Source organism: Solanum tuberosum, unplaced genomic scaffold (genome assembly GCF_000226075.1).
Source record: "Solanum tuberosum cultivar DM 1-3 516 R44 unplaced genomic scaffold, SolTub_3.0 scf00353, whole genome shotgun sequence".
NCBI lineage: Eukaryota > Viridiplantae > Streptophyta > Magnoliopsida > Solanales > Solanaceae > Solanum > Solanum tuberosum.
In genome coordinates, this window is record NW_006239275.1 from 414,190 (window position 1) to 436,715 (window position 22,526).

Consider the following 22,526-nt stretch of genomic DNA (forward strand, 5'->3'; position numbering starts at 1 on the left):
GTTATTTGAAAGTTACATAAAAATATTATAAATCACAATAATTAATAACTTAAAACATTTTTAAAAAAAATATGAAAATTTGGATGACTCTCCAAATTTCATTTGTGTCACATAAATTGAGACAACAAAAATAACATATATTGGGTCCATTTTAATTTATTTGTCTTATTTTTTTTAAATTTTTTATATTTAAAAATTGCGTAAAAATACTATAAATCATGATAATTGACAACATAAAATATTTCAAAAATAAATACATTTAAAAAAATTCGATTGATTCTTGAAATTAATCTATCGTTAAAAATTATGTATAAAATACAATAAATCGTGATAATTGACAACTTAAAATATTTATTAAAAAAACAGAAAAAAAAATTGACTGATTCTTAAAATTAAATCGTGATAATTGACAACATAAAATTGTTCAAAAATGTTGTATGTGGGTAGTCTTATTGTGCCTTGAATAGCGTCAAAGAAAGTACAGGTTTGTGATAAAAAAACTTATTCCTTTATCCACGCAAACAATCGCTTCAAAAATTTCGTTATTAGCCCCAAAACATACCATTTATGTTATTGGGCCCGTGCATAGCACGGGCAACAAAATCTAGTACATAATATAAGAAGTAGAAAAATGGAAAAATATCATACCTTTTTCTTTACTTCCATTTTACATGCATTTTTGTGATTCATTTGATTTGAAAGAAACATACATAATATAAGAAGTAGAAAAATGGTTTATATTTTTTACTTAATAATTATAGAATGTATATGTAATATGTTGGATGATCTCATAATTAACATCATTTGTTCACTTGGTAACTCAAACCCACAATTTTAAAATTAGATGCGAGCATGCTTGTAGTTACGAGCAACTCCTGACATTGAATATATATTAGTTGAAAGAATCTATTTCCTGGCTTCAAGATCGGTCTCCGACCCTCTTTCCTTCCCTTTTAAAATTGTTTTTCAATTTTTCTCATGTTGAGTAAGTAAGAAACTCGCATATTTTCCTTTGTATCAACCACACCCATATAGGGTCCAAGCTTGTAAAGGGAGATTAATTAAGGTCTCTAATCATGATATATGAAGAAGACATTTTAACGTAGTTTATGTAGATATAGATCTTGGTTGGCTCTACGTACATTTAAGATCTCAATATATCATGATACCGGGAAACACTTTTAACATAGAGGGCCGGCGTGTTCAATATGGAGGAATTAATAGATATTTTTTCAATTTTCTCATGTTCGATTGCTTAATGTTTTTTAGAAAATATATCGAACACAAGAAAAAGAAGTAATAAACCCACTTATTAGCTTTAAAAATATTATTTAAAAAAAAACCCTTTTCAGAAAATGATTTCCTTCTACCAAACACACCCATGGTTTGTGTAAATTTAATTATTCTCTAGTGTTCTCTCTATTCCGTTTAATTGAATATTTTGAGATTTTTTCATTGTTCAAAATAATTGAATTGTTCAAAGTTCAAGGTAGATGTTTGAAACTTTTTCCATATTTTTCCTTTAATTTATTGAAGTTTTATATTTTCTAGGAAATAAATTACATTACTTACAAAATTATATTTATGATTTCACAAAGGACAATAGTGGAAAGTATAATTTAAATTATCTCTTTGAATGTTTTTCTTATTATCTACCTCACAAATTCAGCTACTATGAAATTTTGAAATTATTGAAAATTTATTAGTGTATGTACTTGTGTGACGCTTTGAATAGCCTATAAGTCTGGTCAACGTAAGATATTTTAACATGTTAAAAATAATTTTAGGAGCTTGTAGATTAGCGGTAGAGCGAGAAATCTTGTATTTATTCAAACTAGTACCTATAAATTTTAACAGTTAACATACTTAACTCTTGCTTCTTGCCGTTTCTTTTACTTGTGTTTCTAATTTTTATCCTTATTTAATATGCATGTGATTAGTTGAAAAATCAATTTTGTAGATATTGAAGGCTGGTTCGAGGTTAGAGATTAAATGGAAAAAGGAGGAAAGTCATCATCTGTATGTCTATCAATACTTTTACATACTCCAAATTAAAGAAACAAGATAATTAGTTGTAGAAGAACTTCCTTATTGTTATTGCTGGAATGGAATAACAGAGATGAAAATAATGTTTGAATACCTACCTCATCAGAAACCTCCATGATCTACCAAAGTACTCTTCTTATTTGCTTCTCCCTCAGATGACTGAATACAACATTCTTCAGAAAGTATGCAAACATCTGAGAGATTTCTATCCTATCCTCGCGGCCAACAAAACAAGTAGTACTGAATATCTCTATCCTTGGTTCCAATTGACTGTTGATAGAGTAACAAAATTATGTTTTGATCTTTGGACTGGACAGTATAAAAGATATAATGACATCTCTCAATGCTCTTCCGTGATCACTTCTGTACTCATCGACATAATCCCTCTTGAGCTGGAGGTTCTATACATTTGTACTTTTAAGCTCATGAAAGAATCAAGCTCAACTCATGAACTACAAGTCTTTGTTAAGCAAATCCTAAAAGCATCTCCAAGGATTCTTCAAAATTATCTGATTCTTCTTCAAGGACGCATGGCCGGTGTAGTAACTGTCAATTATGCTCCAACTCAAAGCATTAATCTCATGATGGAGTTCCTATTGATCTTTCTAACCGATATACCAAAGAGCTTTATCCATTCTGGCAAATTGAACGATATGTTGGCACATATCAGAGTACTTACAAGGAAGATATCTATTCTGGTGAGCAAGCTGTTGGAGGAGAGCTCAGAGAATAATATCAATAAAGCGGATTTTTCAGCTCCAGACTTTTTGCAAGAAATTGAACGAATGAAGGGAGATATCAGACAGATTTTCTTGAAAGCCCCAGAGTCATCTCAACTTCGCTTTCCTATGGATGATGGTTTCTTCTTCATGAATATTCTACTCAGACATTTAAATGATTTACTCATTTCCAATGCTTATTCAGTTTCTCTGATAAAGAACGAAATAGGGATGGTGAAAGAATACCTTGAATTCCTAAGATCATCTTTCGGCAAAGTCAGCCAAACATTGGATGACACTAGTGGAGTAGTTAAAGATTGTTGGGTGCGTGCTTTAGATGTGGCATATGAGGGTCATTAATTGCATTCTTGTCAGAGATAAAGCTCTCTCGCATCTCATCTTCTCACTTCCGAGTGTCACTGATAAGATAAAGCTTATCGTGGCACAAGTCACCAGTTTACAGCTGGAGGATAAGAATGGGGATCACCCCCTTGATGCAAAGTCTTTCGTCGAGCCAATTGAGTCAACCTCATCACTTTTTGTTGAGGTAACAGTAGGTCCTGAGAAAGAAGAATCCCAGATCATTGACCAGCTCCTTGATGAACATGAATCTGAGCTTGATGTCATTTCGATTGTCGGAATGCCAGGACTCGGTAAAACAACTCTGGCTAAAAAAGTGTATAACAATACATTAGTTGCTAGTCATTTCAAGATTCGTGCTTGGTGCACTGTTTCCCAAAAGTATAACAAGTCAAAGGTGTTGTGGGAGATTCTTCAGCAAGTTACTGGCTCGGAAGAAAAAGGAAGTGAGGATGACCTTGCTGAAAAGCTACGAAGAGCACTACTCGATAAAAGGTACCTCATTGTCTTGGATGATGTGTGGGATATTGCAACAGGAGAGATGTTAATATCATGTTTTCCAAAGTTTAATAGAGGAAATAGAATTATTTTAACTAGCCGAATTAGTAAGGTAGGTTCGCAAGTTAAATGCCGTACTGATCCTCTCGACCTCCAAGTTTTAACACCTGAAAAAGTTGGGAACTATTCGAAAAAAGGGTATTTGGAGAAGGAAGCTGCCCTGCTGAACTGTCAGATGTTGGACACAAAATAGTTAAGAAATGTAAAGGACTTCCCTTGGCTATTGTTTTGATTGCTGGAGTAATTGTTAGAGGAAAGAAAAAGGAAAAGGATTTGTGGCTTAAGATTCAAGATAATCTGGATTCCTTTATTTCTGCCAACATCAATTTGCAGATGATGAAGGTTATGCAATTAAGTTATGACCATTGACCATACCACCTGAAGCTGTTGTTACTTTACTTCGCAAGATCTCAAAAGAACAAACGAACTCCGGTTTCTAAGTTAAAGCAGTTGTGGATGGCCGAAGGGTTGGTGGATCATGATATCCCATCCAAGAGTAGTTTAGAGGAAGTAACTCAAAGTTACTTGGATGCTTTAATTTCCAGTAGCCTGATAATGGTTGATCATATCCTCTGCAAGAAGAGTATGCCTTTTTCTGTTAGGATCAAGGTTTGCTATGTGCATGATGTTGTGCACGATTTTTGTTCAGAAAAAGCCAAAAAGGCAAAGTTTTTCAAGTTAATGAATTCAGGTGCTCGATTTCATGCTTCGGATTTCCTACACCATCGTCTAACCATTCATTCTAACGACGGTCAACTCCACAAAAGATGTACGTTATTCAATTATAATAAGTGTTCAGCTGGTAGTAAGCATCTCATATCTTTGAAAGTTAGCGGTTCGCATCTCAACTCCAGGTATATCTGTCATACAAGCCCCTTTGGACTTGCTAGAGTGTTGCAACTGGATAGGGTTATGCTGGAAGACTCTTTAATGGAAGAAATAGGGTCCCTATTTCATTTGAGGTTCTTAAGGATTCGGACTCTTGATGTAAAAGCTATTCCACTGTCGTGGTTGAACCTCCAGAATCTGGAAACTCTGATCATCAAAACGAGAGTTTCCATCATTGTTTTACTGCCCAGAATATTCAAACTGTCAAAGCTGAAACATGTGAAAATTGACTTTTGTTCTTTCTTTGAAGTGGAAGAGGAGGAGGAAGAGGAAATGGATGTGGACAATATTATGCATCAACCAAAGTTAGAGCACTTGACAACTTTATCCAAAGTTGTTATGTCAGATCATGAAGCCACGAGTGATGTTCTGGAGAAGTTCCCAAATCTTCAGCACCTTCAGTGCCACATCAAGGAACCTATAGATCCACCTACACACGGCTATTGGTTTCCGAAGCTTGATGTCCTTAATAAACTTGAATCACTCATTGCAATGTACGAAGATATCAGAAGCTATGAATATCCCGAGTTAACAGACAAAATCCGACAACCCAATGAATATTACTTCCCTAACAACTTGAAAGAGTTACAGTTGTATAGCTTTCCCCTGCTGAGACCTGATTTGTTGTCAGCAATCGCAGCATTGCCTGAGCTTGAAATTCTAGAGTTTATGCACTGTAAATTCGTGGAGGATGAGTGGGACGCAAGTGAGGGCATCTATCAAAGTCTTAAGACTCTGTCTTTGCTAATGGTCAACCTTTCAGAATGGCAAGTTGATACGGAAACTTTTCCCAAACTTGAGGAATTAATACTAAAACATTGTGACCATCTTTGGGAGATCCCTTGTGCATTTATGGATATACACACTTTAAAGTCCATTCATTTAACTAATATTAATCCTGAACTTGAAGATTCAGCCATTAAGATTAAGAATGATATAGCAGCTTACACAGGAGAGGACAGACTTCAAGTCCATATATCAGATGTGTATGAAGAAGAAGAGGATGAAACAGAGGTAATTAATTTCTTACATCTTTACCCCTACATACATATATACTTCATTTAATTAAAATCATATACTTATATAATTTGCAGAATGCCCAAAGCACACAAGGATAGAACAACAATGAAGAAAGAAACAACTCATTTGCATTTGCAGTCTCAGTTCATCTGATTAATAGTTCTAATAAATTACAAACTTGTTACTACTACTAGTTTTTTTTCCTGCGTGGTTCTGGAGATATGTTAAATTAATGTTTTGAGTGTTTCCTTTCATGTTTTGTTATTGGAAGGTTTTAATACCAAATTTTATGTTCCAACTGGCCTGAATCTGATGAAGAACAGTGACCAAATGTATTCTCCAAACCTCATTTTTCTTAAGAAAATAGTAGTTTCTCAAATTGAAACGAAGACATTATACATAAATTTATGAATCAAAATCAACTAGATACATAAAAAATCTAAACCTTGGGTAGAGAAGGGTGTTGAAACGAAGACATTATATATTAAATTATGAATCAAAATCAACTAGATACATTGAAAATATGAAGCTTGGGTAGAGAAGAGTGTTTAGTAACATATTCTACTTCCTCCTTTTCTTTTTTTGGAATCTTTCTCAATGGATAATTTAGAACTTGCAATGCATCTTTCATCGATTTTATTGAGATTAAAGTATAGTTAGTTAGTTAACCGAATCTGTTATTATGTACAGTTGTCATGTTAGTTAATAGTTAGTTAGAGAGCTTTAGATATTTTACTCTTCCTTTTGTATTCTGTATAAATATTGATGTGTACAGTCAGTAAGAATCAATCAGAATTGGAAATTTCACAAACCATCTCTTCTCTCTTACTTCGAGTTCCAGATATTCTCCATTAATGGAGTTTCCTGATTCACTAAATCTCCAATATTAACATGGTATCAGAGCTTGGACGTTATGTTCCTTCTCTTTACACTCCTTCTTAGTTGTGTTTGCGTCATCGATTTCGAGATCTTCAATTCCAGATCTATTTCTCTTATCGATCTAATTCTCTTCTCTTTTCAACTGGTATTTTTTTTTTCCTCTCTGATAACTACTTCATCATGGTGGAACTCACGAATGAGGGATCGTCTGCTGGAATTAATACGGGATCGTCTACTGGAATTGATACAACAATCACCTCTACATTCATCCATCTGATAGTCCTGGTGTGGTACTTGTACCTGTCCCTTTCGATGGAACTGGTTTTCATTCCTGGCGAAGAAGTGTCCTCAGATCTTTGTCCGTGAAAAACAAATTGATTTTCATCAATGGTGAATGCAAACGCCTACCTAAAACTGATCCAACTTATCGCCAATGGGTGAGATGCGACGATATGGTCACGTCGTGGATTCTTAATTCACTAGGTAGAGAAGTTGCGGATAGTGTCGAATATGTGGGTGATGCTTTGGAATTATGGACAGAGCTAGAAGATTGCTATGATCAGACGAATGGAGCACAGCTGAACCAAACTCAGAAAGAGATCAACGATCTTAGTCAAGGTATTCTCGATATCACCACATACTACACTAGAATGAAGAAACTCTGGGAAGAACTTAACCGTTTATGCATTACCAGTCAATGCAATTGTGTTTGTATTTGTGGAGCTAAAACTAATCTTCAAAAGGCAGAGCAGGATAGGCGCCTAATTCAGTTTCTTATGGGGTTAAATGAAGTCTATACCATAATCAGGGGTAGTATTTTAATGATGAACCCATTGCCTTCTATGGCACAAGCCTTTGCATTGTTGGTTCAAGAAGAAAAACAAAGAGAGTTCAAGCCAAACAATCAATTGTTTGTTGAAGGAAGTTCATTGCTGGCTGGGTCCTCAAGTTCCTCAAATTCATCAGGAGGAAGGAATTTTACAACAAACTACTCTTCTTCCAACATCACCAACAATGCACCTAGGGGTAGACCTTACTGTGATTACTGCAGAAGGCTAGGTCATACCAGGGTTAAGTGTTACAAGTTACATGGATATCCTCCTGGTCTAACTACTAACAATCCCAGACCTACTAATCATGATCCACAACACCAAAACCAAAGATACAACAACCAGAACTCCAGTCATAGGAACAACAAGGGTAAGGGTATAACAACTAATTCTGTCAGTTTGTCTTATGATATCCCTGGAAATCAAGATGAATCCTCAGAGTCTCATTTTAATGACCAAGGAAACAACATCAACCTCACCAGAGAGCAGTATGAACAGGTTGCTCACTTGCTGCAACAATTCAAAGAATTCAGCCCCATGGAGGATCAAAATGCTATGCACATGACAGGTGGAGCTGTGAACTTTGCAGGTACTCTTACTTGTTCTACTTCCATTGACTTTGACAAACTTTCTTGTGAATGCTTCAAAACAAGAACTGATCTATGGATATTAGACTCAGGAGCCTCTCACCATATGACTTTTGACAGAAATCTCCTTGTGAACCTGATAACCTTACCCTATCCTCTCTTGGTCAGACTACCTAATGGATATAGAGTTAAGATTACAGAGATAGGTAGTGTGTGTCTAACTTCCGAGATCACTTTGTACAAAGTACTCTATGCTCCTTCTTTTAAATTCAACTTAATTTCCATAAATACTCTAGCTGATAGTCTAAAATGTACTGTTTCTTTCTCTAATACTTCTTGTCTAATGCAGGCCCCTTCACTGAAGAGGCCTCTGGAGATTGGTAAAGCACATGATGGCCTATACTTCCTTTGCTCAGATTGCTTGCAACAGAACAATTCTAGTCATCCAAAACAACAACATGTTTCTTGTATTTCCTTTTCTAGCTCTAAAATACAGTACAAGTGTATTTCTTCTTCCTGTCCTTCTTATTCTGCTGTAATGAATTCCATGTCTATCAATAATAAAGACAATGTTGTTGATAAAACTTCTAGTTCTTTTCCTGTTAATAACACAGACCTGTTATGGCACTATAGATTAGGACATGTTCCCTTTGTAAAAATGAAAGGCATATCCTCTATACCTGTAAAATTCTCACCTAAACAACCATTTTTTTGCCCCATTTGCCATATGGCAAGACAATCAAAACTACCCTTCCTTACCAGGTCTCATAACAGTACTAGCATTTTTGAGCTGGTACATGTTGATTTATGGGGTCCTTACCACACAACCACCCATGATAATTTCAAATATTTCATTACCATGGTAGATGATTTTAGTAAATCCACCTGGACACATCTTCTCAGCTGTAAAAGCAATGCTTTGCATGTTATCAAAGCCTTTGTCATCATGGTTGAAAACCAATTCAGCACCAGTGTCAAAGTAATCAGATCAGATAATGGCCTTGAGTTCACCAATAATGAGTCCATCATGTTTTTCCAGACTAAAGGAATTATTCACCAAAAATCCTGCCCATACACACCCCAACAAAATGGGGTGGTGGAAAGAAAGCACAAATATATCCTTGAAACAGCAAGAACCCTCATTTTTCAATCAAAACTCCCAATGAAGTACTGGGGTGAATGCATATTAACTGCAACACACCTGATAAACAGACTACCTTCCACCTCTCTCATCAATAAATGTCCTTATGAAGTTTTGCATCAACACAAGCCTGTGTACTCTAACCTGAGGAGTTTTGGCTGCCTTTGTTACCCCACTATACCCAAAGCCCACAGAACCAAGTTTGATCCCAAAGTTGTTCCCCATATCTTTATTGGATATCCTTCATGTACAAAGGGATACAAAGTGCTAAATCTAACCACTAAGAAAATTCATATCCTCAGGGATGTTATCTTTCATGAGACAATTTTTCCTTTTGCTCTGACCAATAATCCCACTCATTTTCCTGCATCTCCTTTCCATTCTGTAGGCTCATCTGATTACTCCTATTACCACCATCCCTCCACACCTGTAGAAAGTGATCCAGGTCCTGTAAACAACACTAATCAACCTCTGTCACCAACACTTTCTACTCCAACTACTTCTCCAATTGGTCCTTCTAATCCCACCATGTCATTCACTCTACCTCATACTTCCATACCTATTTGCCACCCTACAAGACCTGCCCTTAGAAGGTCTCATAGGATACATAGAGTACCTCCTTACTTGTCTGATTATGTCCATAGAACACCTCCAGTTATTTCCTCCCAACCTCCTACATCTCTCAATGCTCATTTTTCCCTTAACCACTACATATCACCTGCTGCTCTAAATCCTGAAAGTCAGTCTCTTGTAATGAATGTTTCTCATGATTGTGAGCCTACTTCATATGAGGAGGCAGCTACAGACCCTTCTTGGCAAACAACTATGACACAGGAATTCAATACATTACATGACAACAATACATGGACCCTCACAACCTTACAAATTGATAAGAAGGCCATTGGGTGTAAGTGGGTTTACAAAATCAAACACAAGGCAGACGGGAGTGTAGAGAGATATAAGGCCAGATTGGTAGTGAAAGGATATACTCAACATCATGGTATAGATTACACAGAAACTTTCTCACCTGCTGTTAAAATGACAACTGTAAGGACACTCATTGCCACTGCAGAAAAAAAACAATGGAATATATATCAATTTGATGTTAATAATGCCTTTCTCCATGGATATTTGCATGAAGAAGTGGACATGGATATACCTCCTGGTTTGTCTGTTCCTACCACAGGCATGGTCTGTAAACTCAACAAGTCACTATATGGTTTGAAACAAGCTAGTAGACAGTGGTATGAAAAACTAACTGAAGCTTTAAACACAAGAGGGTACACTCATTCTCTCCATGACTACTCCCTATTTTACAGAAAGAGAGGCACATCTACTGTGTTTCTAGGTGTGTATGTTGATGATATTCTGCTCACATGAACAGATATTGATGAGATAACTGAGCTCAAGAAGTTCCTTCATCATCAGTTTAAGATCAAAGACCTAGGCAGATTACACTATTTTTTGGGTTTGGAAATTTTATACAAGGATGATGGGATTCTTATTTCCCAGAGGAAGTTTGTACAGGATCTTCTCAAAGAATTCAGTTGTGATCACTCCACTCCCTTGTCTTCTCCCCTTGATCCTAATGTTAAGCTGCGAGCACATGAGGGAAAGGGACTAGATGACCCCACTCAATACAGAAAACTGGTTGGCAAACTCAATTTTCTTACTAACACTAGACTTGATTTGGCTTATGGTGTGCAATTCCTTAGCCAGTATATGCAGGATCCCAGAGAGCCTCATTTGCGTGCTGATTTTCACATGCTTCGCTACCTCAAGAAGGATCCTACTCTAGGAGTTTTCATGTCCTCATCTGCAGATTTCAGGGTATCTGCCTATTGTGATTCTGATTGGGCTGCCTGCCCTGATTCGCGAAAGTCTGTCCCTGGTTATATTGTGTTGTTGGGTGATAGTCCCATTAGTTGGAAGTCCAAGAAGCAAGAAACAATTTCCCTTTCCTCAGCTGAAGCAGAATACAGGTCCTTAAGGAAAGTTGTAGGAGAATTGGTCTGGTTGCAAAGGTTATTTGAGGAATTGACTATACCTAGCCTTGGCCCCTTTCATGTTCACTGTGATAGCCAAGCAGCTATTCATATTGCCAAGAACCCTGTCTTCCATGAGCGCACCAAGCACATTGAAGTGGACTGCCATTTTGTAAGAACCAAGCTTCAAGAAGGCCTTATAACATTGCATCATATTGGCACTGCTGCTCAGTTAGCAGACATACTCACGAAGGCCCTCACTGGCATCAAGCACTGCACTTTATTGGACAAGTTGGCTATGTCTATTCCGCCTCCAACTTGAGGGGGGGTATTGAGATTAAAGTATAGTTAGTTAGTTAACCGAATCTGTTATTATGTACAACTGTCATGTTAGTTAATAGTTAGTTATAGAGCTTTAGATATTTTACTCTTCCTTTTGTATTCTGTATAAATATTGATGTGTACAGTCAGTAAGAATCAATCAGAATTGGAAATTTCACTAACCATCTCTTCTCTCTTACTTCGAGTTCCAAATATTCTCCATTAATGGAGTTTCCTGATTCACTAAATCACCAATATTAACAAATTTCGAATCACAAACACGAGGGGACGAGATCTTCCGTTTGTGAAACTAATTGGGCAAGACCAATATTAACCGTTGGATCAGAACCCATATGTAACTTTCCATCGCCGTATGACAAACAACCGATTCATCTCTTCTCTTCCGTTCCTTTTGCTTCGTGTTGTTCGATAATGCTTTTTCTGAAGATCGCTCGTACATATCTGTCATCCAAACATATAAGAAATTTATAGATGAAAATGCTAAAAAGAATTTAAAAAAATCGATAATTGATGAAATGGAAAGAAAAAAAATGGATGAAGAAGAAGATTGGTGAACTGGAAAAGAAAAAAGAAAAGATTTGAAATATGAAGGGTTGAGTAGATGCTACGACACCTGGTCATTTACTCTAGCAGATGCATTCTGCCCACGTCATAAATTGATTGTACTCCTACCCATGTCAATGAGCACCCTGATCGTTGCTTGGCGTGGGATAACATTATAAGTTGGTGAAGTGGCAAGTGGTTGTCGAGATTCTACCACCTTGAGGACTAAAATGTTCCAAGTAGTATAAGAAGGCTGAAGATGATAGATAGTGCCATAAATATAGGCATAGCCATGGGAGAATGAATCGTCACTAGTGACTTTTGCTTGCTTTTTCTACTACTTTGGCTTGTTCTAATGGGCTATCTGTGCTTGATTTTGTGCATGAATTTTTATTTTTTCTTAATTGTGGATGCAGCTATTGTTGAATTTGCTTTTCTGTTGATAGATTTTCTCCTGTATTAGTTTCCTTCTCGTCTCGTGCTTAAATATCTACTCCAGAACTCCAAAAGAGTATTGATAAATTAGTAGAGTATGCTATCAAAGTTGGTCCCGAGTTTGAAGCAATGATTCGCGAAAAACAACAAGGTAATCCATCATACAATTTCCTCTTTGGCGGTGAATGCCATTACTACTACCGCTATAATCTTAATTAGATGGCTACACTCCCACCAGGTGGACCATTTAATGCTCCTTTTCCATCCCCTTCTTTGCCTATGATGCATCCATCAAATTCTATGATGAGTCCATAACCCTTGAATGCCTCTTATAGTAGCTCCAATGCTGTTGGTTCTGCTGCAATGATGGGTTCACCTCATTTACATCAACCTCCTTTCCCACCATTCTATGAACAACAGCTCTCTCTGCATTTTGGCCGAGCTGATTATGATCACTCACACAAGTCTTTCAAAGGTCTATCAAGGCCTCTTCCGTCAGATGTTGAAATGGAGTTGACTAATGTACTAAACAGTCTTAATGGTACCAAAGAGTCAAGTAAAGGTGCAAAGAATTGGTTCATGCAGGTCTCCATTTATATCTGCTTTGGCTGAGGCACTTAGAGACGGAGTATTTTCCCTAGATGATTCTGAGCGACAGCTGCATATAGTCTATCTTGCCAATGACATCCTATTTGAGAGGTAATATATCATTTAGTTACCTAATAATTTACTGCACAAGTAAATACATGTGCCAAAATGAATTCTCTATCTTGCCCAAAGTTTGAACTGGACTTGAATTCTTCCTTTAGTTTTGGAAAAAAAATCTTAACTTCCATCAGTTATGCCTTTCTTTGAAAAGGGATAAAAATATCTTCATCATTTTGTGGAAAAGATGTATGTCATTTGGTATACAGAAAAGGGATAAAAATATCTTCCCCATAACTTACTGATTTCTGATACCAGACAAGCAGACAATACGAACTGCATGTCCTTATAATCATAAACACTTACCTGAAACACTAGGCATCAGTAATTGGGACAGCTTGATATCATAGATCTTGCTCAACTAGTGCTTGTAGCATATATAGTGATATGTACAGATATCTATGTTCCCTCTCCACCCCAAGTCCCACAGTTTTGATTAGATGATACTATTTAATGTGAATATGAATTATACAAACTGTGATTTATCCATTATCACAAGCTGATGCCAGCTTTGAACTAGACGAGGAAAACGGATGTATTCCTAAAAATGAAAAGAGATGATGTAGAACTTGGAATGCTACTAGTTTATGTCAACATAGAATGTAATCCTAGATACCTAGACATAGTGCTTATTTTTATCATACACTGATTTCTGATGGATCTCCATAGTCCTACACCATAAGGACTCTTGACTTCCTTAGTAATCCAGAGGTTCTTTCTACAAACCTTGTTCCACAGAAGCAACCCTTAAAAGCCACTTCAAAAGGAGACTCTGATTCTGAACTTTCAAATTCTTTATACCCATTTCTCCCCTTCTTTTTTGTTGTTGATCACTACATCACATTTCACCAAGTGGTATTTCTTTCCTCCCTTTCCTTCCTTCTCATGGAGTCTTAACTTCTTGGAGACATCATGTATGTTGGCATGGCATCAAGCACACTATCAATTAGTGTCAACCTTCCACCCAAAGATAAATATTGGCTCCTCTCGTTCATCAACTTCTTTTCACACTTTTCCACCACTGCATTCCATATGTTTTTTTGACTTATTCTTTGCTCCTAAAGGCATCAATATGAAGCAATGTACTTTTATAGAGTGGTGAAGATAGGATAAGTGAGATTTTAAGTTAGAGAAACAATCATCCTACACTAAATTAAAGTTGAAATTCCAGGGTTAAGCCTTGAAACTCGGGTTATCATAGGTTGGACACTGGCCTCACTTAGGCGGCACTTAGTGCAGCACTAAGACGCTAAGGCGTGCATATATCACCCATGGATATCTTGATGATGACAGTGCTGAAAAAAATAAATTTAGTTGGCGAAGTAATATGTTAGTTTGATAAAAAGGCCAATAATGTAGGAAATTAGACATTTGGCATAAGTAAATTAGTCAATCTACCAAAATTAGAAACTTAAAAGCATATGAATCAACACTTCTGATATGTTTTTTCTACTGGATTTACATGAAAATTTTACATAGCTCACTTAGTTTAAAAAAATATTAATTTCCTTTTTCATTATAACCATTGCTGGTATAAATAGTTAGGTATTTCTTGCATTACATGCACATATATACATTTTATTTTCTTTCTTACACTAAAATGTGTGCTTTGATTACCTTTTGTTCTGAAAGACTTACCATACAATGGTGCTCTTTTACCCTTTTTTTTTCCCTTTGATAACACTGGTTATATGTCTTATGGTTTTATTGAACAATGAATAGAGCTTCAAACTTCTACTTTTACCTCTTCCTTAATTCTCATACTTCATAGTAGAACCAATCGTTATTAACAATCAGTATGTGGTGTTTCGGTTTCAGTTGATAACATGGATTTGGAAACCAAACCAGTATTTCAACTTTTTCAAATAAAATCTGAAATCAACCTATTCTGAATTAAACAGGAATCGTAGGTGCAGTATGATTTGGATTGGTTAGTTAGTGATTTCTAAAATTTTGCTCTGTCCTACGTGCTGGTGCTTTCTGGTATTCACATGACAGCTCTACTCAACCTTTGGTTGTGCATCAGCTGTATGAAGTTTCTGGGCGCTTATCAACATGCATAAGTTGTATGCACCCCTGGCTTTTCCACAATGAGCGAATCGAATGAATTGATTAACAGCATTTTGGCCGGCTTACATAAAATAATGTATATATTAGTTTTTTAATTATAATACAGCAGACCTTCCACACACACATATATATATAAAGAGAGAGAGAGAATCTTATTGTTACTCATTTTAGTTTTTGGTATCTGTAGCTTGCAACGACGAATCAATTCTCATGAGCTTGACAATGAGGCACTTGCTTTTAAGCCCGTTTTGGGTCCCATGCTTGCGAGGATATACAACAATCCTTAAAAAAAGGAAGAAAATCAGTTTCGACTGCAGAAAATTTTACAGTTTTGGGGCTCCAAGGAAGTCTATGATCAGGATACTATTCGTGCACTTGAAAATGAGATGATGAGTGGACTACCTACAAATTTTGCTGGTCCTTGGAGGGAACTACTGGCTGCAGATCCTTCTGCTGGTGCAGGTAGTTGCTGCTAATTTAGCTGTAATAAAGAGTACCATTAAAAGAATGTATCGCAATTTTTACTTCTGTATCCTTTTTTTTCAAGGATTGTCACACCGAGTAGCAAACCAGAGTGTTTTACAGTGGATGAGCAGGTGCCTCCTTTACCTAATTTAGCCAATCAAGATAAAGTTGTTCCTCCAGTACCATCTGCAGATCGATTTCATATTCCAGGGTCGATGCCTGTGCTGTCCTCTGTTCCACATGGAAATCTACAAGTTGCAGTTCATCCCATCCCAGCATCAACTGCCAATGGAGGTGGAAAATTGCCTCCATACCCCTTGTTTCCTCCTGGTCTTAGTCCTGGTATGGTCAGGAAGATGTAGATTGGTAGTGGGGTGTCTTACTCTCCGATATGCCCTTTGGATATCCCCACCATTATACCACCCTCCACCGTATCAGAGTCTGAGATTCTTGAGAGTGTGTCCAAATTTTTGAGGGAGATCGGAGAGGTTAATCCATCAGAAGGTCCTGTTAAACCATCTGATTCAGCCAATGATTATGATGACTATGAGAGAGAACTTGCTGTTCGCAATTGAGGGGCTTGCATCCATCCACCTTCAAACCTCCAAGTTGACCCTGAAATTGGGAATTACTCTGATGGAGGTGTGGAGCAGAAGCCTGGATTGAATAGCTCAGGACGGTTAGGACTTGGAGCCACAGATAATCCAGATGAGTCAAGTCAATACGATGATGTCTACACTTCCTACAGAAAAGAAAGAAGCACAAATTACCATTCATCAATGAGTGCAAGAACTGTGAGGTAAATTAATCATCATTTTGACCAGTCTATAGACAGCTCATAGCGTTTGAGACGAACATTTTTGTCTCTTTTTGCTGCTGTTGAGTGGACTTACAGTTTTCGTCTCTGTAACTTTTAAGTTGATGTGGATATTGTAAGACATATTTTTTTCCTACATGCTACAGAATGAGTTAAATCTTGCCGTGATCTTCCAATGAATAAATAACTAGTTTGATCCTTAACAAAAAAAAAACTACGTTGTAATGGACTCCCTCTAGCATACACTAGTAGGGAGGACACCAACACAAAAGCTGGACAGATGAACTTTGAGACTTCAAGTTTTCAACATCTTATGTTGTATCACTTATATGGGAAGTGGTGAAACTATTCTTATGTGCTGTAGAAAGTGATGGCTATACTTTCGTCCACGCCAAATTGATACAGAGATCATTTACTTGAAAACTAAGTCCTAGATGTGCATTGCATATTTACTATTTTGAGTTTGTGGGTTTGGAGGTCAAAGACAATATAGCCTATTTGAAGCATCATAGTTTCTAGCATTGCAGTGGCTGGGGATGTCGACTTTGTTCCTTCTATGTGCTTTTAGAATTTAGCTTTAGTCATATTATTCCTTCTATGAAGGGGAGCCTTGGAGCAACAGTAAAGTTGTCTCTGTGTATCCTTCAGGTGACGGGTTCGAGACATGGAATCTACCATTGATACTTGTGTCTGAGAAGACTGCTACATTCCTCTCCTTTGGGTTGCGACCCTTCACCGTATCCTGCAGGAACACAAGATGCTTTGTGCACCAGACTATCCATTTTACTTGTTCTTTCTTTTCTTTTATTGGTAACCATGGTTGTGATGGTTGAAAGACTGAGAATGGCCTCATTGAGTGGACATATAACTATACTGGAACTTTTATTTCAGCTCTTGGCTATGCTGAAGGAATGAATGAAAAACAATTGTATCATTGAATGTTTAACCAAATCTTGTCCATAACATGAGTTGTGTGCTCACAAGGCATTTGAACAGCATAATGCATCAACCATCATTTACTCTTGTCTCCTCTCCCTCTTTAACTCTCTGTTAATCTGTGTTCATTGCAAGTTAGAATTGTGGTCTCAGAAAACTCCTATCCATCTACATTTCGGTCTCTCTCTCTCTCCCACTCCCCTCTTTTTCCTTTGAAGAATTCACTTCTTTTCGTCTCTGTTGGGATGTGTGTTGGTACTTTTTATCAAGAGACGGTGAAGGTTGGTGTCAAGTTTAAGGGATTGTAATTGCCCTTTTTATTTACTGATTGATACCAGATACAAGTTTTTTTTCTTTTTTAAAGGGATAAAAGATGCATAATAAGAATTGAACTCATACATTCTATAAGCTCCAATCTACATGTTTTCTTGGAAAACAATTGAGTTTCTTACCTTATTAATAGTGTGATAAAGCAAAAAAACATTATTCCAAAAGCAATTTTATGTAATCTAGCAAAACAATATGAGTGTGACAAAACGGTCAAAGACTAAAAGGAGAGGGAATTGATGAACATGAAATGTTAATCATTGAAATTTGTTTCTTCTATTAGGAAAGTCATTTTATATTTTGACCCAAATAAACATGAAAAAATTAAAAAATGTTTTATAGTCATTTAAAGGTAGATTGTGTGCTTTTGAGATAGGGGTAGCCCAACTATAGGTAATCCGCCCAACCCGTCCATAAATTTAAAGGTTGGGCTCAAAATAATTTGAATTGAATTCAATCTCAACTCATTCAAACCTTAACTCATTTTAAGAAAATCCTTAATTGAGCCCAATTTAATCTCCAATTTCAACCTGTTTTAAGACTCTTTATTTGCTTCTCAAATTGAAGGTATGAATTGCTATCGCTTTTATATTTTTTAAAATTCATCTATCCATTTGTAACTTCTTCTTTTAAATTTTGTTAAATTGAAATTCAAATTGTGGTTATAAAACTTGAATAACAATATATTAAAATTATTGAGATTAAGTGGGTCAAATTGGGAAGTCATAACCCAACCAGTTTTTAAGTCCAACCCATTTGAGCCCAAAGTAAATTTGAACGGGTCAAGATCCAATCCAACCCAACTTCTATTTCAACTCATTCTAATATCTCCAATTCCAATCCAACCGTCCAATTGACACCTTTGGCTTGAAAGATCTTATCTCAACTTGCTAAATGTGGAAATGATCTTTTTATCTTATTGGTGTGGTGGAAATGATCTTATAGTAGTTCACACCATATTCTTTTCTAGTGCAAAGGTCAATGACAGGTAAAGTATATATGAGTAAAACAATTCTATATGCTAATAAATCAACTCAACTCAACAACTGCTGCAACCTATAACCATTTTCTCAATGAATTATAGTAATCAGAATAGATATATGAATACTTGGAATACAAGCAAGTTGATATGTATATGCAAAATAATAATAATAAGATGATACTCGTTCTGAACTTACTGACTCGCCTCTGAGCTTGTAGATGATGTTGGGATAGCTAAAAAGGTAATTGTCGAGTCCTGCTTACAGTTGCACCCAGTGCAAGTAATTCTATATTTGTGAAAATGAAATCACAAAAAAGGAACAACAACTTGCAGCTGCTGCAACTATAGGTTGGGCTTGACAAAACAAACAAACAAAGAAACTACTACTGTTACTATCTCTAACTCCTTTATAAGGTGTTTCCATAAAAACCCTAGATAGGGGCATGATTGTAATTTTTTCAGCTAACCCTACTATGAGGAAAGAAAGAAATTCAGCCGTCCCACTCAAAAATTTATCATTTTTATATTTAATTATATTTCGAAAAGTGGGAAAATTTTGAAATTTGAGGAGTTCCAATGGCTTAGTGACATATTTCTAATCAATTATAATTCTAGTGGGGTATAAATGTAACACACCTCTTAAAAAAATATTTAACGATATAACTCAAAAGTTATTTTTTCACTATTACTCTTTTTTATTATTTTCAAACTAATACACTAGAAAATATAAAGTAGCTAAAAGCATCCTTATATAAATATTACATAATAATAGTTATTCATTATTGACTAGACACATGAATTAAGAAGTACTAGTAAATAATAAAAATAATTTTATCAAATCATCCTTATTAAATATAAGTCATTTAATTATTAAAAAATCAATACTCCCTCTGTCTAATTCATATGACTTACTCGATCCAAAAAAGAATGATACATTTCTATATTAAATAACAATTTAACTTTAAAATGTCCATTTTATCCTTTATGAAATGATTTATAGCCACACAAATTTCTATCATTAATTTGGACCATAAATTTTAAAAGTCTTCTTTTCTTTCTTAAACTTCGTGCCGAGTCAAACTACCTCACATAAAATGGGACGGAGGGAGTAGTATTTAATAATAAGGGTAAAATAGACATAAAATGATAATTATTCATTGAATTATAAACTAGACAAGTATTGTTAAACATTTTAAAGTAGTATAATGGACAAGTAAAAATAAATAGAAAAAGTAAATTTTTATGATAATAAAACAAAGGGCCAAGCACCAAATTTTTCAACAAAAGATAATAACTATTTTCTCCGTTTCAATTTGTTTATTTACTCTCTTTTTAATTCATTTATAATAAATACCTCTTTTCTTTTGATAACTCTTTTTAAAATATTTTTTTTAACCTCACAAATACCGTTGCTTTTTGACATAATTTTTTTTAGTTTTCCATCCGATGTCCGGAGCCCACACAGTAATTCGATTCGATTCGGTTTTTATTATTTCGATTCGGTTTATGTTATGGGTCTGATGGTGGTCGCCGGAAGTGGAAAGTGGTCGATGGTCGGCTCACGGCTAGCGCCTGACTGTGTGGAAACTGGAAAGGTCGGCTGCTGTGCTGCGGCTGCGTGCTGGTCGACTGGCGGCTGCTGCGTGCTAACTCAAAAGTGGGAACGATCGCTGCTGTTGTAGTATGTAGACATGGGAACGTGGGAACTGGGATGGTCACTTTTGGCCTTTGGGAACGATGGTATGTAAAGTGTAAAGTGGAAAACATGAAAAGTAACAAAAGTTTGAAAATACACTTTTGATTTGACCTACTTTTGCTTTTCATTTTAAATTATAAAATATTAAATATATTATAATATAATATATTTCGGTAAATCGAAATATCGAATAACACAAAAATTACATATCGAAAATCGAACTGAAATACCAAAAAATACAAAAATGTATACTAAATACCGAATCAAAAACCGAAATACCGAAATTGAAATACCAAAATAATTTGATTCGGTTTGGTATTTTGATTTTTCGTTGTTTATGCCCAACCCTAAATATAACTTTGTAAATTATGTAATTTATCTCCTAAAAAAATAGAACGTCTTCTAACATCCATCTTGGATTTTAAAGAATAAAGAGAAAAGACATAAATGCACCACTAAAGTTGTCTCTGATTTTCGAAAAGACACCTTAACTTTGCAATCGTCCTATTACCCACTAAACAATTTTGAACATGTATTATTATATCATTTTTCGTCCACCTGACATAGAGAGTGGTGTGCACTCTCTCAGAGAGTGAGCAACCTAAATGAACTAATATAATTTTATTTTTACAAGTACTTTATTATAAAATATAGGGAAAAAAGATAAATATACCCCCGAACTATCGTAAATGGTATACAAATACCCTCCGTCATACTTTTCGTTCACTAATGTCCTTGCCATCCAAAAAGCAGTGCACATTTACCCCTCACTATAACGGAAGACTTATTTGGTACACGTGGCGCAATCCTACGGCTCAACCCGATTTGACCAAATAATTAACCCTAAATTCAAATATCCACCCATTACCCATTTAACCCACCCGACCCGTTACCTACACAAATAACCTATCTAATAATCTAAAGAAAAATTCCATTCTCTCAAAATCTAGCGAGATTACTAAATCTACATGAATTTGCAAACTCAAACTTAATTCTCCAATAGTCTGCCTAACTTTGTCCTAAATGGGGGAAACATAGTAGTTAGAAAAAAAATCAACACTTGAACTGACAAAAACAGATCCTCATTGCAATTTATCAAGAAAACTATCACGCAATTCCAATATTATTCGAATCAACACATTTACGAGCTTAAATAACTCGAACCCAATTCAAAGTTACAATCTTTTTACACCCCAATTAGACAGAAAATCACTATTAAGCCACAACTAACTAGCAAACTCAAAAAGGGGAAATTCAAAGAAACTATTGCAATTTCAGAAAAAGCGAAACACTAATCTGTAATTGCATTTCCTAAGAAGAGCATCAACAATCTGTCTTGTAGAATCATCTGTTTCGACCAACAAAACTCTAAAAACCATTTCAGTAAAAAATCTTTCCCATTTCAAAATTGAAGAAGATGTTGCAGCAACAGATCCAGCCCCTGTTTCCCTATTCTTGTTCATATTTCCACCAGCCTCTGTTTCAATAACCATATCTTCCCTTCCTATAACCTCCAAATCACCTTCACTACTCACAACAACCTCATCCATTTCTTCGATTCGTACTTATGTTTCACCAAAAAAAAAATCCTCGTATTTTATCCAAGTGGAGGAGAAACAAAACGAAACAGTAAAAAAGCACTATCTTTGGTGAAGATACAATAAGTCGTCTTATAAAATGCAAGATTTTGGAAATTCAACTTAGGTTCACATTGGAAAATTGATCTTGTCGGTCATGTGGTAAAGCTTTTATTGAAATCTCATGTTAATTGCTTCTTTTCTCCTCTCAACAAGTAAATTCACAAATGCAAGCATGCGTTTCATCGGGAGGATCTGAAATTTCTTTAAATTATTTTTTCCCGATGGATCTTTATGCACTCTATTATACACAGATTCTGCAACTACAAGCCATGGATATTTGAGAGAAGGATTTTTGTTTAGGTTTTTGGATTAGGTTATTTGTGTGGGTAATGGGTATATCGGGTGGGTTAAATGGATAATGGGCGAGTATTTAAATTTTGGGTTAATTATTTGGTCAAATTGGGTTGAGCCGTAGGATTGCGCCACGTGTATCAAATAAGTCTTCCGTTATAGTGAGGGGTAAATATACACTGCTTTTTGGACGGCAGGGGCATTAGTGAACGAAAAGTATGACAGAGGGTATTTGTATACCATTTACGATAGTTCGGGGGTATA

General features: G+C 35.8%; 1 protein-coding gene and 1 pseudogene across 1 annotated transcript; both read left to right on the plus strand.

The window, feature by feature from the left end:
- Positions 1 to 2,147: 2,147 nt before the first annotated feature.
- LOC102600984 (putative late blight resistance protein homolog R1A-3) lies at positions 2,148 to 5,761 on the plus strand (the record flags this gene model as incomplete). Its single annotated transcript, XM_015315258.1, is given in 4 exon segments — positions 2,148 to 3,115; positions 3,117 to 3,796; positions 3,799 to 5,585; positions 5,666 to 5,761. Coding segments are annotated over 4 exon segments (3,459 nt in total), but the record flags the coding sequence as incomplete, so codon positions are not given.
- Positions 5,762 to 11,766: 6,005 nt separating this feature from the next.
- Positions 11,767 to 18,153, plus strand: LOC102602999 (uncharacterized; annotated as a pseudogene).
- Positions 18,154 to 22,526: the final 4,373 nt, after the last annotated feature.